Source organism: Mauremys mutica, chromosome 2, assembly GCF_020497125.1.
Source record: "Mauremys mutica isolate MM-2020 ecotype Southern chromosome 2, ASM2049712v1, whole genome shotgun sequence".
NCBI classification, from domain to species: Eukaryota; Metazoa; Chordata; order Testudines; family Geoemydidae; genus Mauremys; species Mauremys mutica.
This window is the reverse complement of record NC_059073.1, coordinates 3,187,727-3,207,267: the sequence shown is the minus strand read 5'-3', so window position 1 is coordinate 3,207,267 and position 19,541 is coordinate 3,187,727. Positions and strand designations below refer to the sequence as shown.

The 19,541-nt window shown below is 56.7% G+C and overlaps 1 protein-coding gene across 4 annotated transcripts in view; it reads left to right on the top strand.

The window, feature by feature from the left end:
* Positions 1 to 19,541, top strand: part of LOC123364828 (microtubule-actin cross-linking factor 1-like) — a 90,882-nt gene that overhangs the window by 61,429 nt on the left and 9,912 nt on the right. For all 4 annotated transcript variants that reach the window (XM_045007275.1, XM_045007273.1, XM_045007276.1 and 1 more), the window contains exons 20-25: positions 10,755 to 10,914; positions 12,493 to 12,690; positions 13,955 to 14,080; positions 15,412 to 15,555; positions 16,608 to 16,796; positions 17,745 to 17,859. In XM_045007275.1, the coding sequence (XP_044863210.1) occupies positions 10,755 to 10,914; positions 12,493 to 12,690; positions 13,955 to 14,080; positions 15,412 to 15,555; positions 16,608 to 16,796; positions 17,745 to 17,859 (932 nt within the window). The remainder of the gene's footprint in view (positions 1 to 10,754; positions 10,915 to 12,492; positions 12,691 to 13,954; positions 14,081 to 15,411; positions 15,556 to 16,607; positions 16,797 to 17,744; positions 17,860 to 19,541) is intronic.

The following is a 19,541-nucleotide window of genomic DNA, read 5'->3' as shown; positions in this document are numbered from 1 at the left end:
TACATTCGAGAGGCAAACCTGCGATGATGACGCCTCCATCAGTTGGCTCGGCAGGCCGGCACCGATCTCGATCTAGGTCCCGGCGCTGTTCGCCTTCTCATGGCCGCTCACAGTCCCGACGCCGCTCGCAGTCCTGGCACCGATCGCCATATCGGTACCGGTCGTACTCGCGGCATGGATCGTTATCTCGTACTGCTGAATACTCTCGGTACCGTTCCAGCTCTCGGCGCTGATCCCGGCACCGAGACTCTCGCAGCCGTTCCCGCCGGAGACCGTTGAGATGCAGGTCGACCTCCCGGCACAGGTCTGGTCGCAGGTCCCGGTCTCACTCTCAGCACCGGTACAGCTCCAGGCACCGATCCCCAACACCGAGGAGATCACCAACGGGGGAGAGGGCCTCATACCATCGCTCGGCCCGCCCCGGCCGTCCAGACACCCGTCCATGTCTTCACAGGCGGATAGCGCGTATGCCCACGACGCTGATGTGCCTGCTGCACTGTTCCACGAGCCCCAGGCTCAGGATCAGGGACCTCAACAGTGGGGTTTCTGGACACCGTGGGCATATCATCAGGCCCAAGGTGTACCCCCAGGTCCGTCGCGCTCTGCCACCTCAGAACATCAGGTGCCGGAGGCAATGATAAGCCGTCCTCCTCCCTCTCCTTCAGAGGGAGTGTCGGCCCAACCTCAGGACTCTCAACTCCCCAGGGAGGCACAACCCACCCACCATGACGAGCCCTCGACCGACCCGCTTGTCCCGGGTCTCTCCTCATCTTCCTTCCCTGACGAGGCTGTAGCCGGAACCTCGTCTGTTGGTCCTCCCCCAATCGACCTACGTGCCCAGCAGGACCTCCTCAGACGTGTTGCACAAAATATGAACTTACAGGTCGAGGAGGTCCTGGAGGTGGAGGACCCAGTGGTGGACATTTTGTCGTCTGATGCCCCCACGAGAGTGGCTCTTCCCTTCATTTGGACGATCCAGGCCAATGCCAACACGATCTGGCAGCCTCCGGCCTCCGTCCCACCTGCTGCACAAGGCGTGGAACGTAAAGATATGGTGCCCTCCAAGGGCTATGACTATCTGTATGTCCACCCCCGACCTTGCTCCCTCGTTGTCCAGTCGGTTAACGAGAGGGAGCGCCATGGACAGCAGGCTCCAGCCCCTAAATCTAAAGACGCTAGGCGCATGGACTTGCTGGGGTGCAAAGTCTATTCTGCAGGGGCTCTCCAACTCCGCGTGGCTAACCAACAAGCCCTCCTTAGCCGCTATAATTATAATACCTGGGCGGCGGTGGACAAATTTAAGGAATTGCTCCCGCAGGACTCCCGTCAGGAGTTTGCGACTATCCTAGATGAAGGGAAAAAAGTGGCGAGAACTTCCCTCCATGCTTCCCTAGACGCTGCGGACTCAGCGGCCAGGACGCTAGCCTCAGGGGTCACTATGCAACGTCTCTCGTGGTTGCAGGTTTCAGGCCTCCCCCCGGAGCTCCAATATACATCGAGCGCACAAAACCCTTCCGCAAAACCCCACAACTCTTCGTTGCGGTGGCTGAGCGGATGAGGGGCCTACCCGTTTCCTCACAGAGGATTTCCTCCTGGGTGACATCCTGCATCCGCACATGTTATGCTTTAGCTCATGTTCCACTGAGCCGCATCACAGCGCACTCTACCAGGGCTCAAGCCTCATCTGCCGCTTTCTTGGCTCACGTGCCCATACACGAGATTTGTCGCGCAGCTACCTGGTCCTCGGTCCATACCTTCGCCTCCCACTATGCCCTGGTCCAGCAGTCCAGGGATGACACAGCCTTTGGCTCCGCAGTTTTACACTCTGCCACGTCTCACTCCGACCCCACCGCCTAGGTAAGGCTTGGGAATCACCTAACTGGAATGGATATGAGCAAGCACTCGAAGAAGAAAAGACGGTTACTCACCTTTGTAACTGTTGTTCTTCGAGATGTGTTGCTTATATCCATTCCAAACCCGCCCTCCTTCCCCACTGTCGGAGTATCCGGCAAGAAGGAACTGAGCAGCGGGTGGGTCGGCAGGGGTATATATCCGGCGCCATGGTGGCGCCACTCTAGGGGGCGACCCAGCCGACCCACCGGGAGTTGCTAGGGTGAAAATCTTCCGACGAACGTGCACGTGCAGCGCGCACACCTAACTGGAATGGATATGAGCAACACATCTCGAAGAACTACAGTTACAACGGTGAGTAACCGTCTTATTTCCAGTGTACTTAAATTTCCAGAAAGCCTTTGACAAGGTCCTCACCAAAGGCTCTTACATAAATGAAGTTTTCATGGGATAAAAGGGAAGGTCCTTTCATGGATTGAGAACTGGTTAAAGGACAGGGAACAAAGGGTAGGAATTAATGGTAAATTCTCAGAATGGAGAGGGGTAACTAGTGGTGTTCCCCAAGGGTCAGTCCTAGGACCAATCCTATTCAATTTATTCATAAATGATCTGGAGAAAGGGGTAAACAGTGAGGTGGCAAAGTTTGCAGATGATACTAAACTACTCAAGATAGTTAAGACCAAAGCAGATTGTGAAGAACTTCAAAAAGATCTCACAAAACTAAGTGATTGGGGAACAAAATGGCAAATGAAATTTAATGTAGATAAATGTAAAGTAATGCACATTGGAAAAAATAACCCCAACTATACATACAATATGATGGGGGCTAATTTAGCTACGACAAGTCAGGAAAGAGATCTTGGAGTCATCGTGGATAGTTCTCTGAAGATGTCCACGCAGTGTGCAGAGGCGGTCAAAAATGCAAACAGGATGTTAGGAATCATTAAAAAGGGATAGAGACTAAGACTGAGAATATATTATTGCCCTTATATAAATCCATGGTACGCCCACATCTCGAATACTGTGTACAGATGTGGTCTCCTCACCTCAAAAAAGATATACTGGCACTAGAAAAGGTTCAGAGAAGGGTGTGACTAAGCGATTCTGGCGGGACCCAACTGAGAGTGCCAAATCAGGACCAATTGCTCAAACAGGGCAGTCACAGCCCTAAGCTGGGGTTTTTCCACCTCTAAGGCCAACCAAACCAGCCAGACAAAAAGGACTTTGGTCTCACCCCACTGGCTAACCACAAGTCACACAAGCAATTTCCTTAGACACTCCAGTCTCCCAGCATCACCACCAGTGCACTCGTCCTGGGGATGAATGGTTATGAAAACCAACACCCCAATAAAAGAAAACGGTTCCCTCGATCCCAAAGGACCAAGCCCCAGACCCAGGTCAATATACACATCAGATCTTACCCACAAATCACGCTGTTGCCAATCCTTTAGAATCTAAAATCTAAAGGTTTATTTACAAAGGGAAAAAGGTGAAAATGAGAGGTAGAATTGGTTAAATGGAATCAATTACATACAGTAATGGCAAAGTTCTTAGTTCAGGCTTGCAGCAGTGCTGGAGTAAACTGCAGGTTCAAATTGAGTCTCTGGAATGCATCCCCCACTGGGATGGGTCGTTCAGTCCCTTGTGTAAAGCTTCAGTTTGTAGCAAAGTCCTTCCAGAGGTCAGAAGCAGGATTGAAGACCAGATGGAGATGAAGCATCAGCCTTATATAGGCTTTTCCAGGTGTAAGAATCTCTTTGTCTTCACGGTGGAAATTTACAGCAAAATGGAGCCTGGAGTCACATGGGCCAGTCCCTGCATACTTTGCTGAGTCACAAGGCGTGTCTGCCTTCTCTCCATGGGTCCATTGTGTCCTTAATGGTCCTTAATGGGCCATCAAACAGGCTAGGCAGAGCTAACACCAGCTTGTCTGGGAGGCTTCCCCCAGAAGCACAGCACAAACTTGAAATACAGACAGCCTAGAGCCAACATTCATAACTTCAACTAAAAATGATACAGACATATAGACAGCATAATTATAATCAGCAACCCAGAACCTGGTCTTAGACACCTTATATGACCCCCTTTACTTAGGATTTGGTGCCACTACAGGACCTTGGTTGCAACCCATGTTCTATATGGTCCCCATTTATATCAATAACGTCACACCCCCAACGCAAAATTGATGCAGGAAGGGATGACAAAACATCGCAGACTGCATCCCAAGAGCCCCCTTTCCTTGGGTCTGTCTCACTACAGCTAGTGTTGGGCTAGAGGCCGTACCAGTGTATAACCGAAATGGTTTATCAAAGTCCTGTTCAATAACATGAATGGATCTCTTTACAAACTTAAGGTATAACTTGGTTAGCTTTTGCAGCATGGTTCCTGTATGTTTCAGGTGATCTTGCCAAGAGCTAAAGAAAACAGCTACTTTATCCATACCAGCTTTGGCCAATGTTTTGAACCCCATTAACATTAAACCAATGTAGATATTGATGTTGTTCATAGTACAGGACTTTTGGCATTTAGCCATGAACGCAATATGGTAGTGTGCCTCAGTTTCCCCTTTCATACAGCACATCAGGTCTGGAATGTATTTTCCCCTGTGAAAAGTTCCAACACTGTTTACAGGCATTAACTGTGAAACATCAGTATAGCAAGGCCCTTTAACATAAAGTGTGTTTTCATGTATTCCTTTCAACATGTTCAAGGGATTTTCCAAAAGATTAGGCACATTATACATTGTTACAGTTAGCATTAGCAATAACAACAAATTGATTGCAAGTGTCCATCTACAAACATGTTTGTCATGCCACACCCTTGGCTCAATACCATTGGAGTTTGGGCCTTTTAGGGTTAACCTGTGGGTTCCCTTTGCAAAATTCAGTCTTCTCTTTCCTTCTTGTCCTTTAGGATTAAACCCTGATTTCTCTTGCTTAACAGAGATCACTGCTTGATGGGGTGGGCCCTCTGTGCTAACAGCTATTAGCAAGTCTTTCTTCTCCCTGCCAGCCAAGTAATTCGCATCAACACAGACACTAGCTTTTAACTTCTTAGCTGCTATGGATTCCACGGCTGGACTTTGTCTAACAGAGATACCACACAAATCCAAAGAGTCTGAGGGTGAGAGCTGGCTTGCTCTCCCCTGCCTCCTCAAGCATTCAGCCATAAAACTGTTCTGATTTGAAAAACCAGTAACTGAATCTGTCCTCAGATCCTGAAGCACAGACTGCTCACTTACCGATTCAGCATGGAGACATTCCTGTCCCAACAGCATTGTCTCCCCAACAAGCTGGCTACACACAGCCAGGTGGTTATAGGGCTGCTCAACTTCCTTAACAGCTTCTACTCCACCTGAGACCTTTTCAGAGCTGCCCACACTGGATCTTTCAAAAGGAAAGTCAGTGGATCCATTCACAACAGAAAATTTCTGGCTGTTAGGAACTGAAACTTCCCTGATTAAATCACTTTTACACCCTTCAGTTGCAGTAAACTGCTTGCACAGGCTACCATGAGGATTCCTTTCCCTAGGAGCTTCTCTAAGCAGCAATTCACCCCTCACAGAAATTCTGCCCTTCCCCTCTCCACCTAGGGCTTGCTTTACAGGAACACTTCCCTGAGCAACCACAGCCGCTTTTTGGGTCTCACCTACACTTAGACTCACTTCAGGGCCCACAGGCGGATTTCTACACAATCCCCTTTTAGGCACACCTACAGACTTTCTAGATAACAGGTTAGAAACAATCTCCTTCCCTTGGCCATGAACAAGTTCAGGAATCTTTTCCTTCTTGCTAAAAGTTGTCAAACTGTCAGTCGGTAACACAATTAAATCACCTTTATGCTCTCCTTGTGCCCTGGCTGGGGTATCACCCTGATCAGACAGAGTTGCTGCACCCTTTTCCAACCACACATTAGCAACTGGCAAACCACAAGCACCAGAATTGTCTGTTCTCTGGGATTTTGCTAAGACACTAACTGGATGCAACCTAGTCACAGTGCCATTCTCCCCAGCAGACCCAAACTCAGGACCATTCCCTTCCTGGGCTTTAGCTGTATTTACAACCAACTTCGAGACAACTGAATCACCCTCAACCATCACAGGCTGAAAGGCCCCTTCTGTCTGCTCCACAGACACAGAAGAGCCGGAGACACATTCTCCTTTACCAGACACACAGCTTGGGATTTTACTTCCCTTGTCCCAGCACACAGGGCTGTTCACAGACAACTGCTTGGAGACTGGGGTAGCTTCCTTTATAGGCAAGTCAATACTCCTGACAGACACAGGCACATTCCCTCCACTGTCACATTTCTCCACACAGGAAACAGGTAAGGGATATGGACACTCATCTTCCACTATCCCTTCCTTCCCAAACTGCTGATTAGACAAAGCCATCAGCTCACAAGGCTGCCTAGGCTCCTCCAAACTTTCCCTTCCAGGCACATTGCCTCTTCCAACAGATAAGCTGCTGCTCTTTTCACTACACTGAGCTACTTTTAGCAAATCACAGTTACCCATTTCAGGTTTACTTCTACAAGCTGCACTAGCCACCAATCCATTACCCATTACAAATTTACCCTTTCCTTCTTCAGTTAGGGATTTAACCTGACCATCTACTTTAATCTGCTCCTGAGAAACATTTTCCTCCCCAATGAGATCTTTCTGCTCTTGATCTAACTCCAGATTAACTTCTGAGACATCAGACAGACATTCAGAAACTTCATTCCCAGACAAACTGCTTTCTTGTACAGACAAACAGATATTTCTCCCCAGGTTAGAACTCCCATCTCCCCAGCCATAGCAAAACTGGTTAAACACAGAAAACTGCCCAGAGTAACCCCATATATCAACACAGTTATAAACTGGATTTCCAAGAGGATACAGTTTCTGCCGTTCTTCCCTTGCTTTTTTGACTTGGAGCTGGAGTCTAGCAGTTTCTTGTTGTATTTTGTGAGTCTCCTGCTGCACCTTGCGAGTCTCCTCCTCAGCAGCCAGCACCTCCAGACGTCCCTTACGAGCTTTTTCTTCTCTCTTAGCAGCCTCTCTCTTTCTCTCAGCCGCCTCTCTCTTTCTCTCATCCGCCTCTCTCTTTCTCTCATCCGCCTCTCTCTTTCTCTCAGCCGCCTCTCTCTCCAGCTGGGCCAAGACTTGCTTCTCTTCCATTCGAATTTTTGCCAGTTCTTGCTCATAATCAAACTGCAGGCTGTCTCTCAAGGCTTGCAGTTTCCTTGCTTTTTGTCTCATGGTCACTGATCTTTAACCAACCAAACTCTCAATCCCACATTTAAATTTTGGATAGCGTGGGGTTCTGACCCAAAGCTTAATTGACCTGGTTCTGTGGATCCAAGCACGACTACGCCACTGTGACGGAGCGATTCTGGCGGGACCCAACTGAGAGTGCCAAATCAGGACCAATTGCTCAAACAGGGCAGTCACAGCCCTAAGCTGGGGTTTTTCCACCTCTAAGGCCAACCAAACCAGCCAGACAAAAAGGACTTTGGTCTCACCCCACTGGCTAACCACAAGTCACACAAGCAATTTCCTTAGACACTCCAGTCTCCCAGCATCACCACCAGTGCACTCGTCCTGGGGATGAATGGTTATGAAAACCAACACCCCAATAAAAGAAAACGGTTCCCTCGATCCCAAAGGACCAAGCCCCAGACCCAGGTCAATATACACATCAGATCTTACCCACAAATCACGCTGTTGCCAATCCTTTAGAATCTAAAATCTAAAGGTTTATTTACAAAGGGAAAAAGGTGAAAATGAGAGGTAGAATTGGTTAAATGGAATCAATTACATACAGTAATGGCAAAGTTCTTAGTTCAGGCTTGCAGCAGTGCTGGAGTAAACTGCAGGTTCAAATTGAGTCTCTGGAATGCATCCCCCACTGGGATGGGTCGTTCAGTCCCTTGTGTAAAGCTTCAGTTTGTAGCAAAGTCCTTCCAGAGGTCAGAAGCAGGATTGAAGACCAGATGGAGATGAAGCATCAGCCTTATATAGGCTTTTCCAGGTGTAAGAATCTCTTTGTCTTCACGGTGGAAATTTACAGCAAAATGGAGCCTGGAGTCACATGGGCCAGTCCCTGCATACTTTGCTGAGTCACAAGGCGTGTCTGCCTTCTCTCCATGGGTCCATTGTGTCCTTAATGGTCCTTAATGGGCCATCAAACAGGCTAGGCAGAGCTAACACCAGCTTGTCTGGGAGGCTTCCCCCAGAAGCACAGCACAAACTTGAAATACAGACAGCCTAGAGCCAACATTCATAACTTCAACTAAAAATGATACAGACATATAGACAGCATAATTATAATCAGCAACCCAGAACCTGGTCTTAGACACCTTATATGACCCCCTTTACTTAGGATTTGGTGCCACTACAGGACCTTGGTTGCAACCCATGTTCTATATGGTCCCCATTTATATCAATAACGTCACAAAGGGCAACTAAAATGATTAGGGGTTTGGAGAGGGTCCCATATGAGGAGAGAGTAAAGAGGCTGGGACTTTTCAGCTTGGAAAAGAGGAGACTAAGGGGGGATATGATAGAGGTATATAAAGTCATGAGTGATGTGGAGAAAGTGGATAAGGAAAAGTTATTTACTTATTCCCATAATACAAGAACTAGGGGTCACCAAATGAAATTAATAGGCAGCAGGTTTAAAACAAATACAAGGAAGTTCTTCTTCACGCAGCGCAGTCAACTTGTGGAACTCCTTGCCTGAGGAGGTTGTGAAGGCTAGGACTATAACAGTGTTTAAAAGAGAACTGGATAAATTCATGGAGGTTAAGTCCATTAATGGCTATTAGCCAGGATGGGTAAGGAATGGTGTCCCTAGCCTCTGTTTGTCAGAGGATGGAGATGGATGGCAGGAGAGAGATCACTTGATCATTGCCTGCTAGGTTCACTCCCTCTGAGCACCTGGCATTGGCCACTGTTGGCAGACAGGATACTGGGCTGGATGGACCTTTGGTCTGACCCAGTACGGCCGTTCTTATGTTCTTATGTAGATAATAAGCTCTGTAATGATACCTTACAAGAGACTTTAAGCATATTCCAGTTACATTATATCACACTCCAAGCATATTTCCATAAAGCATATGGAGTGCAACATCACAGGGGGGTAACTGGCTTGGCAGCACCACTGCTGAGGAGGATCTGGGAGTTGTGGTGGATCACAACCTCAACATGAGTCAGCAATGCGAGGCTGTTACAAAAAAAGCAGATGCTATTTCAGGTTGCATTAACAGAGTCACAGCATGCAAGTCCCAGGAGGTGATAGTGCCGCTCTACTTGGTGCTGGTTAGGCCTCAGCTGGAGAACAGTGTCCAGTTTTGGTCACCAATGTATAGAAATGATGTAGAAACTGGCGAGTGACAAAGATGATCAAAGGGGTGGAACACAAGCCATAGAAGCAAAGGCCGAAGGACCTGGGTATGTCTAGTTTGGAAAAGAGGAGATCGGGGGGCATGATCGGGGTCTTCAGATACTTGAAAGGCTGCCATCAAAATGGAGAAAAGTTGTTGTCTCTGGCCCCAGAGGGCAGGTGTAGTGAGGCGGTGTGGCTCCCCGCCGCCCGAGAGGGGGAAGAGCCCATCCAGAGGCCAGAGTGGGTGGAGCTAGGGAGCTCTGAGCCCGCCCCTCAGAGGGTCAGGCGGCGACCCGGAACTATAAAGACCGGCCCTCAGAGCTCAGTAGGAGCCCAGCCGCCAGAGAGAGCCATCTGGAACCATCGGGGTGTAGTGAGCCGGTGTGGCTCCCCTCCGCCCCAGAGAGGGTCGAGCCCCAGTGAACTCTTGTACAGCAGGACAAGAGGCGATGGGGTCAAACTCCAGCAGAGCAGATTTAGATTAAATCTCAGGAAAAACTTCCGACCTGTAAGAACAGTCGGACAGTGGGACAGAGCAGAGGCCTGGGGAGGTTGTGGCAGCTCCTTCACTGGAGGTTTTTGAAGGAGGCTGGAGCCGTCTGTCTGGGATGGTTTAGACACAACCAGTCCTGCATCGTGGCGGGCGTTAGACTAGATGACCCTTGTGGGCCCTTCTGACCCTGTGGGTCTATGTTTCCATGAACCTAGTGTTAACTTAGGTAGCGCTGCCTGGGCTCAGGGAAACGGGGTTTGCCTGTGGGGCCAGCTCAGGAGTGGCTGTGACACTCAGTGCATTGGCACAGCTCGTTAGGTAGATTTCTGCTTTCACATCTAACTGGCACCTCGGCAAATTCATACAAATGCCCCCCTTTGACTCTTACCTTCTCCTCTCCCTGGGTCATGCACACAGTGCGGGAGCAGGGCCCCCACTCCACACCCCCCCACACGCTGCAGGGGCGGGGCCATTACACACACACACACACACGCTGCAGGGGTGGGGCCATTACACACACACACACACACACACACGCTGCAGGGGCGGGGCCATTACACACACACACACGCTGCAGGGGCAGGGCCATTACACACACACACACACACACACACACGCTGCAGGGGTGGGGCCATTACACACACACACACTGCAGGGGCGGGGCTCACATTACACACACATGCTGCAGGGGCGGAGCCATTACACACACACACGCTGCGGGGGCTGGGTCCCCACTCCACACACACACTGCGGGGGCAGGGACCCCACTCCACACACACACACACTGCAGGGGCAGGGCTCATGTTACACACACACGCCGCAGGGGCGGGGCCCACATTACATACACACACACACACACACACTGCAGGGGCAGGGCCCACGTTACACACACACAAACACACACACGCTGCATGGGCATGGCCCCCACTCTACACACAGTCTCCCGGCTGGGGGACGAACCTTCCCAGGGCAGCGTGACCATCTCCCTGCCCCAGGCCTGCACATGGCCTGGTCGCTACCCATCGCCCGTTCCCTTTCAGGCAGCACAAGCTGGAGGAGAGCCTGCTATTCTCGGGCAAGTTCACGGACGCCCTGCAAGCCCTGCTGGACTGGCTGTACCGGGCCGAGCCGCAGCTGTGTGAGGAGGTGCCAGTTGGGGGGGATCGCGACCTGGTCAGCGACCTCATGGACAAGCACAAGGTCTGTATTCCTCTGGTGCCGCTGTGACAGGTTGGATCACAGAGACCCCCTTGGGGTTGCCAACTGATGTGCCAAGACTACTTCTGCCCCTGCTTTCCCTGCCAGCCTGGGACTCCAGAGCCCTGCCTGGTTGGCCCAGACACGCTTGCCAGCCACAAACACGGACCCAGGTCTGAACCACGTCCCACAAACTGCAGGCTTAACTGAAAGCAGCTTCAGAAGTGTTCCTGCCTCTAACGCTCAGCTGCCCAACTCCCAGTGGGGTCCAAACCCCAAATAAATCCCTTTTGCCCTGGATAAAGCTTACACAGGGTAAACTCACACATTGTTCGCCCCCTAGAACACTGATAGAGAGATATGCACAGCGGTTTGCCCCCTCCCCGGGTATTACTACAGACTCTGGGCTAATAAGTAAAAAGTGATTTTATTAAATACAAAATGTGGTTTAAGTGGATTTAAGTGGTTCCAAGTAGTAACAGGCAGAACAAAGTGAATTACCAAGCAAAATAAAACAAAACCCACAAGTCTACGCCTAATTCAGTAAGAAATTGAATACAGGTAAATCTCACCCTCAGAGATGTTCCAATAAGCCTCTTTTACAGACTAGCCTCCTTCTAGGCTGGGTCCAGCAATTACTCCCACCGCTGTGGTTAGTGTCCTTTGTTCCAGTTCCTTTCAGGCATCTCTTGGAGGTGGGGAGACTATGTCTTACACCAGCTGAAGACAAAATGGAGGGGTCTCCCAGGGGTCCCCTCCTGCCCTCTGTGTAGAATCCCAGCTCCAAGATGGAGTTTTGGAGTCACGTGGGCAAGTCACATGTCCACGCATGACTCAGAACTTACAGGTGGCAGCCACGGTTCACATGCTACCTTGAACGTCCTTGGGTAGGCTCCTTATGTGGATTGGAGCCTTCCAAGATCCATTGTCCGTTAAGTGTTTCTTGACTGGGCACTTAACTTGCCAATTCCTTTCTAAAGAAGCTGCCCAAATGCTTTACTGAGGCTACTTAAAATCAAAGCAGTAGACAACCAATATTCATAACTTCGAGTACAACAATGACACATGGATACAAATAGGATGAATAGATTCAGTAGCTCATGACCTTTACAGAGATACGTTACACAGCATACATAGCGTAAAACATTCCAGTCATGTCATATTGATATTCATAAGTACATTTCCATAAAGCCTTATGGGGGGCACTGACACAGCCGTGTCCCCCGATTCTGCCTGCCCCTGTCCCACACTCTCCAGGATGCACAATCCCCACCCGGGATGCGGGGCTGATGCACGCTGGGGCGGGAGCTTGTCCAGAAATGCCGACGCTCTGTCTCCCTGGCACCTTCCAGCCGCAACAGCCCCCGGCAGGCGTCTCTCTCGCCCGGCAGCCTGGGCTCCCAGCTGGGCACGGCCGCCCAGGCAAAGAGAGTGCCCAGCGAGAGTCCCACTCAGCTCCATGCCTGGGTCCCCGGGGACAAGCAGAGCTGCGGGCCAAGGGCTCCCTGCAGCTGCTCTGACACGGACCTTGCACGGTCCCACCCCAGCGGGACCCCCGCCCACAGCTGCTCTCCCCCGCAGGCTTTCCAGAAGGAGCTGGGCAAGCGAGCCAGCTGCATTAAGATGCTGAAGCGCTCGGTGAGGGACCTGACTCGGGGCAGCAGCAGCGTCAACTCCCAGTGGCTGCAGAAGCAAATGGAGGAGCTGAGCGGCCGCTGGGACCTGATCTGCAAACTCTCCATCTCCAAGCAGGGCCGGCTGGAGGCTTCGTTACAGCAGGTGAGAGGAGGGAGAGAGGGAGGGCAGGGGGCCGTGGCTGTGGGGTTGGGACCCCAGACTAGCAGGCAGGGCAGGGGTCCGTGGCAGGGGGGGCCAGACTAGCAGGAAGGGCAGAGGGCTGTGGCCGGGGGCCCAGATTAGGAGGCAGGGCAGGGGGCCGTGGCCGGGGCCCAGACTGGGCAGGGAGGGCAGGGGGCCGTGGCCCCAGACTGGGCAGGGAGGGCAGGGGGCCGTGGCCCCAGACTAGCAGGCAGGGCAGGGGGCCGTGGCCAGGGCCCCAGACTGGGCAGGCAGGGCAGGGGGCCGTGGCTGTGAGGCTGGGACCCCAGACTAGGCTAGAAGGGCAGGGAGCCGTGGCCAGGGGCCCAGACTAGGCTAGAGGGGCAGGGGGCCGTGGCCGGGGGCCCAGACTAGGCTAGAGGGGCAGGGGGCCGTGGCCGGGGGCCCAGGCTAGGCTAGAGGGGCAGGGAGCCGTGGCCAAGGCCCCAGACTGGGCAGGCAGGGCAGGGGGCCGTGGCTGTGAGGCTGGGACCCCAGGCTAGGCTAGAGGGGCAGGGGGCCGTGGCTGGGGGCCCAGGCTAGGCTAGAGGGGCAGGGGGCCGTGGCCGGGGGCCCAGGCTAGGCTAGAGGGGCAGGGGGCCGTGGCCGGGGGCCCAGGCTAGGCTAGAGGGGCAGGGGGCCGTGGCCGGGGGCCCAGGCTAGGCTAGAGGGGCAGGGGGCCGTGGCCGGGGGCCCAGGCTAGGGAGGCATGTGAAGGGTTGTTTAGGGCAGGCGGAGGGAGCTATCGCAGGCCCTCTCCAGGCAGGGAAGCAGCACCACTCTCCGGTGAGGAGGGTTGCAGCCTGGGGCACTAGTGTGGACGTGCCGATTTCAGTCCAGGAGAGGCCATTGCGGGTTAGCTCAGTCCTGTGCCCAGTCGGTTTGAGCTGAATCCCCAGGAGCTGCTCTTGGCCCGAAATCGCAGGGGCCACACAGGGATGGCGCCGGTCTCACTGGGCCAGCTTCCCGGGCTGCCTGGGTCACTGCGAAGCAGCTTCCCAGGGAGACCAGGCCGGTCTGCGCGACGCCGTCGGGGACTCGCGGCCCTTTGGCACGTCTGTGGAGAGTGTCGGGCTGAGCTAACCCCCAGCCCCCCCCAGCTGGGGCAGGGCCAGCAGGCTGCCTGGCCATGTGGGGGCTCGAGCCGGGCGAGAGGGGGCAGTGGCCCCTGGGCAGGTTGGCTGGCCAGGTCCCTGCCAAGTCCAACCCTTGCTGTCCTGTGCAGGCGGAGGAGTTCCACACCCTGGTGCGCTCGTTCCTGGCCCACCTGGCTGAGTCGGAGAAAACCCTCCGGCACGGCGTCTTCCCGGAGGAGGAGGCGGCCATGCGCGAGTGCCAGAGCCAGCTGCAAGTGAGTGCCCCCCACCCCAGCTCCTGCCCCCTCTCCTCCTGGCTGGGTGCAGCAAGGCCTGGAGCAGAGCCCGGGGTGCCAGCTCCGCTGCCTCGCACTCTGGCCTGGAGACAGGGGCACTTGGCCTCTGGCCCCCACCACCCAGTGTCAGCTCCTGCCCCCTGCCATGTCCCAAGTCTGGTCCTGGCCACGCCCCGGGCAGGGCAGGGCGAGGCAGGAGCTCTCCCTTGGCCCAGCCCTGGCCCCATCCTGCCAGCAATGTGAGGGGGCTTTGACCCCTTGTCTTGCCAGGCAGCCTCTGCACCCCCAGGCCTCAGGACCGGGTCTCTGCAGCCACCACGCTGGCACTGCGTCTCCATCCCAATGGAGCCCCCTCAGCCCGGCTCGGCAGCCCCCTCAGCCTGGAACCTCCCTCAGCCCCGCTCGGCAGCCCCCCTCAGCCCATCCCAGCAGCCCCCCTCAGCCCAGCCTGGAACCCCCCTCAGTCCCACTCGGCAGCCCCCCTCAGCCCAGCCTGGAACCCCCCTCAGTCCCACTCGGCAGCCCCCCTCAGCCCATCCCAGCAGCCCCCCTCAGCCCGGCCTGGAACCCCCCTCAGTCCCACTCGGCAGCCCCCCTCAGCCCATCCCAGCAGCCCCCCTCAGCCTGGCCTGGAACCCCCCTCAGTCCCACTCGGCAGCCCCCCTCAGCCCATCCCAGCAGCCCCCCTCAGCCCGGCCTGGAACCCCCCTCAGTCCCACTCGGCAGCCCCCCTTAACCCATCCCAGCGGCCCCCCTCAGCCCGGCCTGGAACCCCCCTCAGTCCCACTCGGCAGCCCCCCTCAGCCCAGCCTGGAACCCCCCTCAGTCCCACTCGGCAGCCCCCCTCAGCCCAGCCTGGAACCCCCCTCAGTCCCACTCGGCAGCCCCCCTCAGCCCATCCCAGCAGCCCCCCTCAGCCCGGCCTGGAACCCCCCTCAGTCCCACTCGGCAGCCCCCCTTAGCCCATCCCAGCGGCCCCCCTCAGCCCGGCCTGGAACCCCCCTCAGTCCCACTTGGCAGCCCCCCTTAGCCCATCCCAGCAGCCCCCTCAGCCCGGCCTGGAACCCCCCTCAGCCCGGCCTGGAACCCCCCTCAGTCCCACTCGGCAGCCCCCCTCATCTCGGCTCGGCAGCCCCCCCAGCCCCGCTCGGCAGCGCCCCCAGCCCGGCTCAGCAGCCCCCCCAGCTCCGCTCGGCAGCCCCCCCAGCCCCGCTCGGCAGCCCCCCCAGCCCCGCTCGGCAGCCCCCCCAGCCCGGCTCGGCAGCTCTCGGGCACGCTGCGGAGCTGAGCTGCCCTTGCGTCCGGAGCAGGAGCTGATGCAGACTCTGCAGTGCCAGCAGCTCGAGCTGGAGTGCATCACGTCCCTGGGAGAGGAGATCCTGTCTGCCTGCCACCCCGATTCCGTCGTCACCATCAAGTCCTGGATCACCGTGGCCAAGAGCCGCTTCCAGGAGGTGAGTGTGAGCAGAGCCCGCCGGGCCGGGGCAGGCAGAGCCTCAGGGCGCCGGCCAGCATCCCAGGGGATGAGCGGGGGTGCATGGGCTCCCGCGGCCCAGCACACGGCCCACACTGGGCCTGGGCTGGCCACCTGCATCGCCCCTTTCCCCTTGACCTCGGCCCCTCGCCCAGGCTCTTCCTGCCCCAGACCGTGGGACTTCTTCAGTGCCTGCCCTGCGTGGTGGTGGGCCCTGGGGCAGGGCTTGGGGCTGGGGAGCTGAGGGGATTCCCACATGCCCGGCATGCAGTCTGTACCAGTGGGATGGGCTCTAGCCGCAGGTGGTCGGGCTGCCCTCCTCCCGCTGTCCAGCGCCAGACACATCAGGCCAGACCCCGCCTGCCTCCTCAGCAGCGCACAGCCCCTCCTGCTCAGCCCTGTGCTCCCAGCCCGCTCTGCAGTAGGACAGGCCCTGCGTGGCCCCGCTCCCCTCACCCTTCCGTGGGTTCGCACCCAGCAGGGGCTGTCCGGGAGAACACCCACGGGCTGCCCCAGCAGAGCAGCTGACAGGTGACAGTCACTGGCTTCCTGCTGCATCTCCCTTGTGGGGAGGGTGTGGAACCTGTGTGAGTGGTGACCCCCCCCCCCCCCCATGAGCCTGCCAGACCTCCCCACCTGAGCCTGTCACAACACTGGACATGAAGTGGCCAAATCACCCCTGGACACCGTGCAACATAGACAAGTGACAGACACAGTGCCAGAGCTGTGCCCACGGGGCCCTGGTCTCTGCCTGCGGCACCCTGTGCCCACGGGGCTCCACGCCGTGTCCTCGGTGCCCTGGGCCCCCCGGTCTGTGTCCCTGCTGCCCCTCAGTCCATGTCCCCCGTTCCCTTTCCCCATGGGGTCCACGGTCAGTGTCCTTGGTGCCCTGGGCCCGTGGGCCCCCAATTCGTACCCTCGATGCCCTCTGCCCACAGGCCTGCTTGTGCCCTCATTGCTCCCCCTGTGGCCAGGGGGTGCCCCCCCCAGTCTCTGCTCCAAGCTGCCCCCAGTCACTGCCCGTGTGTGCAGGTGCTGAGCTGGGCCCAGCAGCAGGGTGAGCGGCTCCAGGCCCAGACGGCCAGGCTGGCCGCAGAGCGGGAGGAGATGGGCCGGCTCGTCGACTGGATCGCGGCTGCCGAGGAGTCGCTGAGCCTGAGGGACCAGGAGACGCTGCCCGACGACGCCCAGCAGCTGGAGGAGCTCAGCTCCCAGCACGTGGTAACGGGGCCGGGGCCGGTACCTGCCCCCTCTGCTGCCCCCTCTGCCCCCGCCGCCCCCTGCCATTCCCCCTCTGCCCCCGCCACACCCCTGCCATTCCCCTCTGCTGCCATTCCCCCCTCTGCCCCCGCCGCCCCCTGCCATTCCCCTCTGCTGCCATTCCCCCCTCTGCCCCTGCCGCCCCCTGCCATTCCCCTCTGCTGCCCCCTCTGTCCCCCCCAACACCTTCCCTGCCCCTGCCCCCCCGGCCACCCCCCTACCATCCCCTCCTCTGCCATCCACTGCCCAGCTCAGCACATCACTGCTTCTTGCCTCTACTGGCCCAGGGCCTGAACCCCCTGCCCCACCCCCATGGGGCAGTGATGTCCCTCGCCCCCACCGCCGCACTGCCCTGGCCCCATGGGGCTCTGACCCACCCCACCCCCATGGGGCAGTGATGTCCCTCGCCCCCACCGCCGCACTGCCCTGGCCCCATGGGGCTCTGACCCACCCCACCCCCATGGGGCAGTGATGTCCCTCGCCCCCACCGCCGCACTGCCCTGGCCCCATGGGGCTCTGACCCACCCCACCCCCATGGGGCAGTGATGTCCCTCGCCCCCACCGCCGCACTGTCCTGGCCCCATGGGGCTCTGACCCTCCCCCTGCCCCACCCCCATGGGGCAGTGATGTCCCTCGCCCCCACCGGCGCACTCAGCCTAGAAGCTCTTTGGGGCTGGGCCTGGTTGCTCTGTGGCCCACTCAGAGCGTCCAGGAGCGGGGGGGCGACAGGGCCCTGCCCCAGTGACCAGCCTGGCCCCAGGCAGAACCGCCCAGCTGGCCCATGGGATCTGCCCTGGCTTGTACTGGGGCCCTGCCCGCCAGCCCCCAGTGGTGGGGCGCACGCATCATGGGGGCCCCGCTGGGAGGAGCCCGGGCCCTGCTCCCCCTCACGCCGACTCTCCTGCCCAGGAGTTCATGGAGGAGCTGAACCGCAAACAGCCGGATGTGGAGAAGGTCACGAAGAGCTGCAAGCGCAAGCTGGCCCCGGAGCTGGGGCCGCCGGCCACCCGCAGGCTGGCTGCAGGTAAGGGTGCCCCCAATGGCTCCCACGCCTGCACCTGGACCCCCCTTGCTGCCCCCTGGAGCCCCCCTCACATTCTGCCACCCCCCACGTCCCCCTGGAGCCCCCCTCACTGCCCCCTGGAGCCCCCCTCGCTGCCCCCCACAATCTGCCATCTCCCACTGCCCCCTGGAGCCCCCCTCGCCAGGGGCGGCTCTACAAATTTGGCCGCCCCAAGCAGTCATGCCCGGGAGGCGCCCCGGAGCCGCGGGAGCAGCGGACCTCCCGCGGGCATGACTGCGGAGGGTCCGCTGGTCGCGCGGCTCGGCTGGACCTCCCGCAGCTGCGGGCGGTTCGCTGGTCCAGCGGCTCCGGTTGAGCTGCCGCAGTCATGCCTGCGGGAGGTCCAGCTGAGCCCCGGGACCAGCGAACCGTCCGCAGTCATGCCTGCGGGAGGTCCACTGGAGCCGCGGGCCGAGCGTCCCCTCCGCAGTCATGTCTGCAGCAGGTCCGCCGGCCCAGCCTGTCGCCCTCCCGGGAAAGGGCCGCCCCAGGCGGGTGCTTGCCCCGCTGGGCTCTGGAGCCGGCCCTGCCCCTCGCTGCCCCCCACAATCTGCCACTTCCCACTGCCCCTGTAGCCCCCCCTCACAATCTGCCACCTCCCACTGCCCCCTGGAGCCCCCCTCACTGCCCCCCACAATCTGCCACCTCCCACTGCCCCCTGGAGCCCCCCTCACTGCCCCCTTGTGATGGGTTCGGTCACACAGACCCCCTTGGGACCATCACCTGATGTGCTGAAATTACCTCTCAGCCCATTTTCCCTGCCAGCTTGGGACTCCAGAACCCTGCCTGGTTGAGCCAGACACGCCAGCCTGCTGCAACCCAGACCCAGGTCTGAACCACACCTCCAAAGCTGCAGACTTTAACCGAAAACTGCTCAGCAGGTCACCTCTCTCCAGCACCCAGACACCCAGCTCCCAATGGGATCCAAACCCCAAATAAATCCGTTTTACTCTGTATACAGCTTATACAGGGTAAACTCGTAAATTTTCCACCCTCTGTAACACTGACAGAGAGCTATGCACAGCTGTTTGCTCCCCCAGGTATTAATCACTTACTCTGGGTTAATTAATAAACAAAAGTGATTTTATTAAGTGTAAAAAGTAGGATTTAATTGGTTCCCAAGTAGTAACAGACAGAACAAAGTAAGTTACCAAGCAAAATAAAACAAAACACGCAAGTCTAAGCCTAATACATTAAGAAACTGAGTACAGGTAAATCTCACCCTCAGAGACGTTCCAATAAGCTTCTTTCACAGACCAGACTCCTTCCTAGTCTGGGCCCAATCCTTTCCCCTGGCACAGACCTTGTTCCAGCTCAGGTGGTAGCTAGGGGATTTCTCATGACTGGCAGCCCCCTTTGTTCTGTTCCACCCCCTTTTATGGCTTTGGCACAAGGTGGGAATCTTTTGTCTCTGGGTCCCCACCCCTCCTTCTAAATGGAAAATTACCAGGTTTAAGATGGATTCCAGTACCAGGTGACACGGTCACATGTCCTGTGAGACCTCATTCTTCATTACCCAAGTCAGTTACACAGGAAGGCTTGCAGGTAAATAAACCCATTCACAACCAATTGTCCTAGTTGATGGGAGCCATCAAGATTCCAAACCACCATTAATGGCCCACACTTTGCATAATAACAATAGG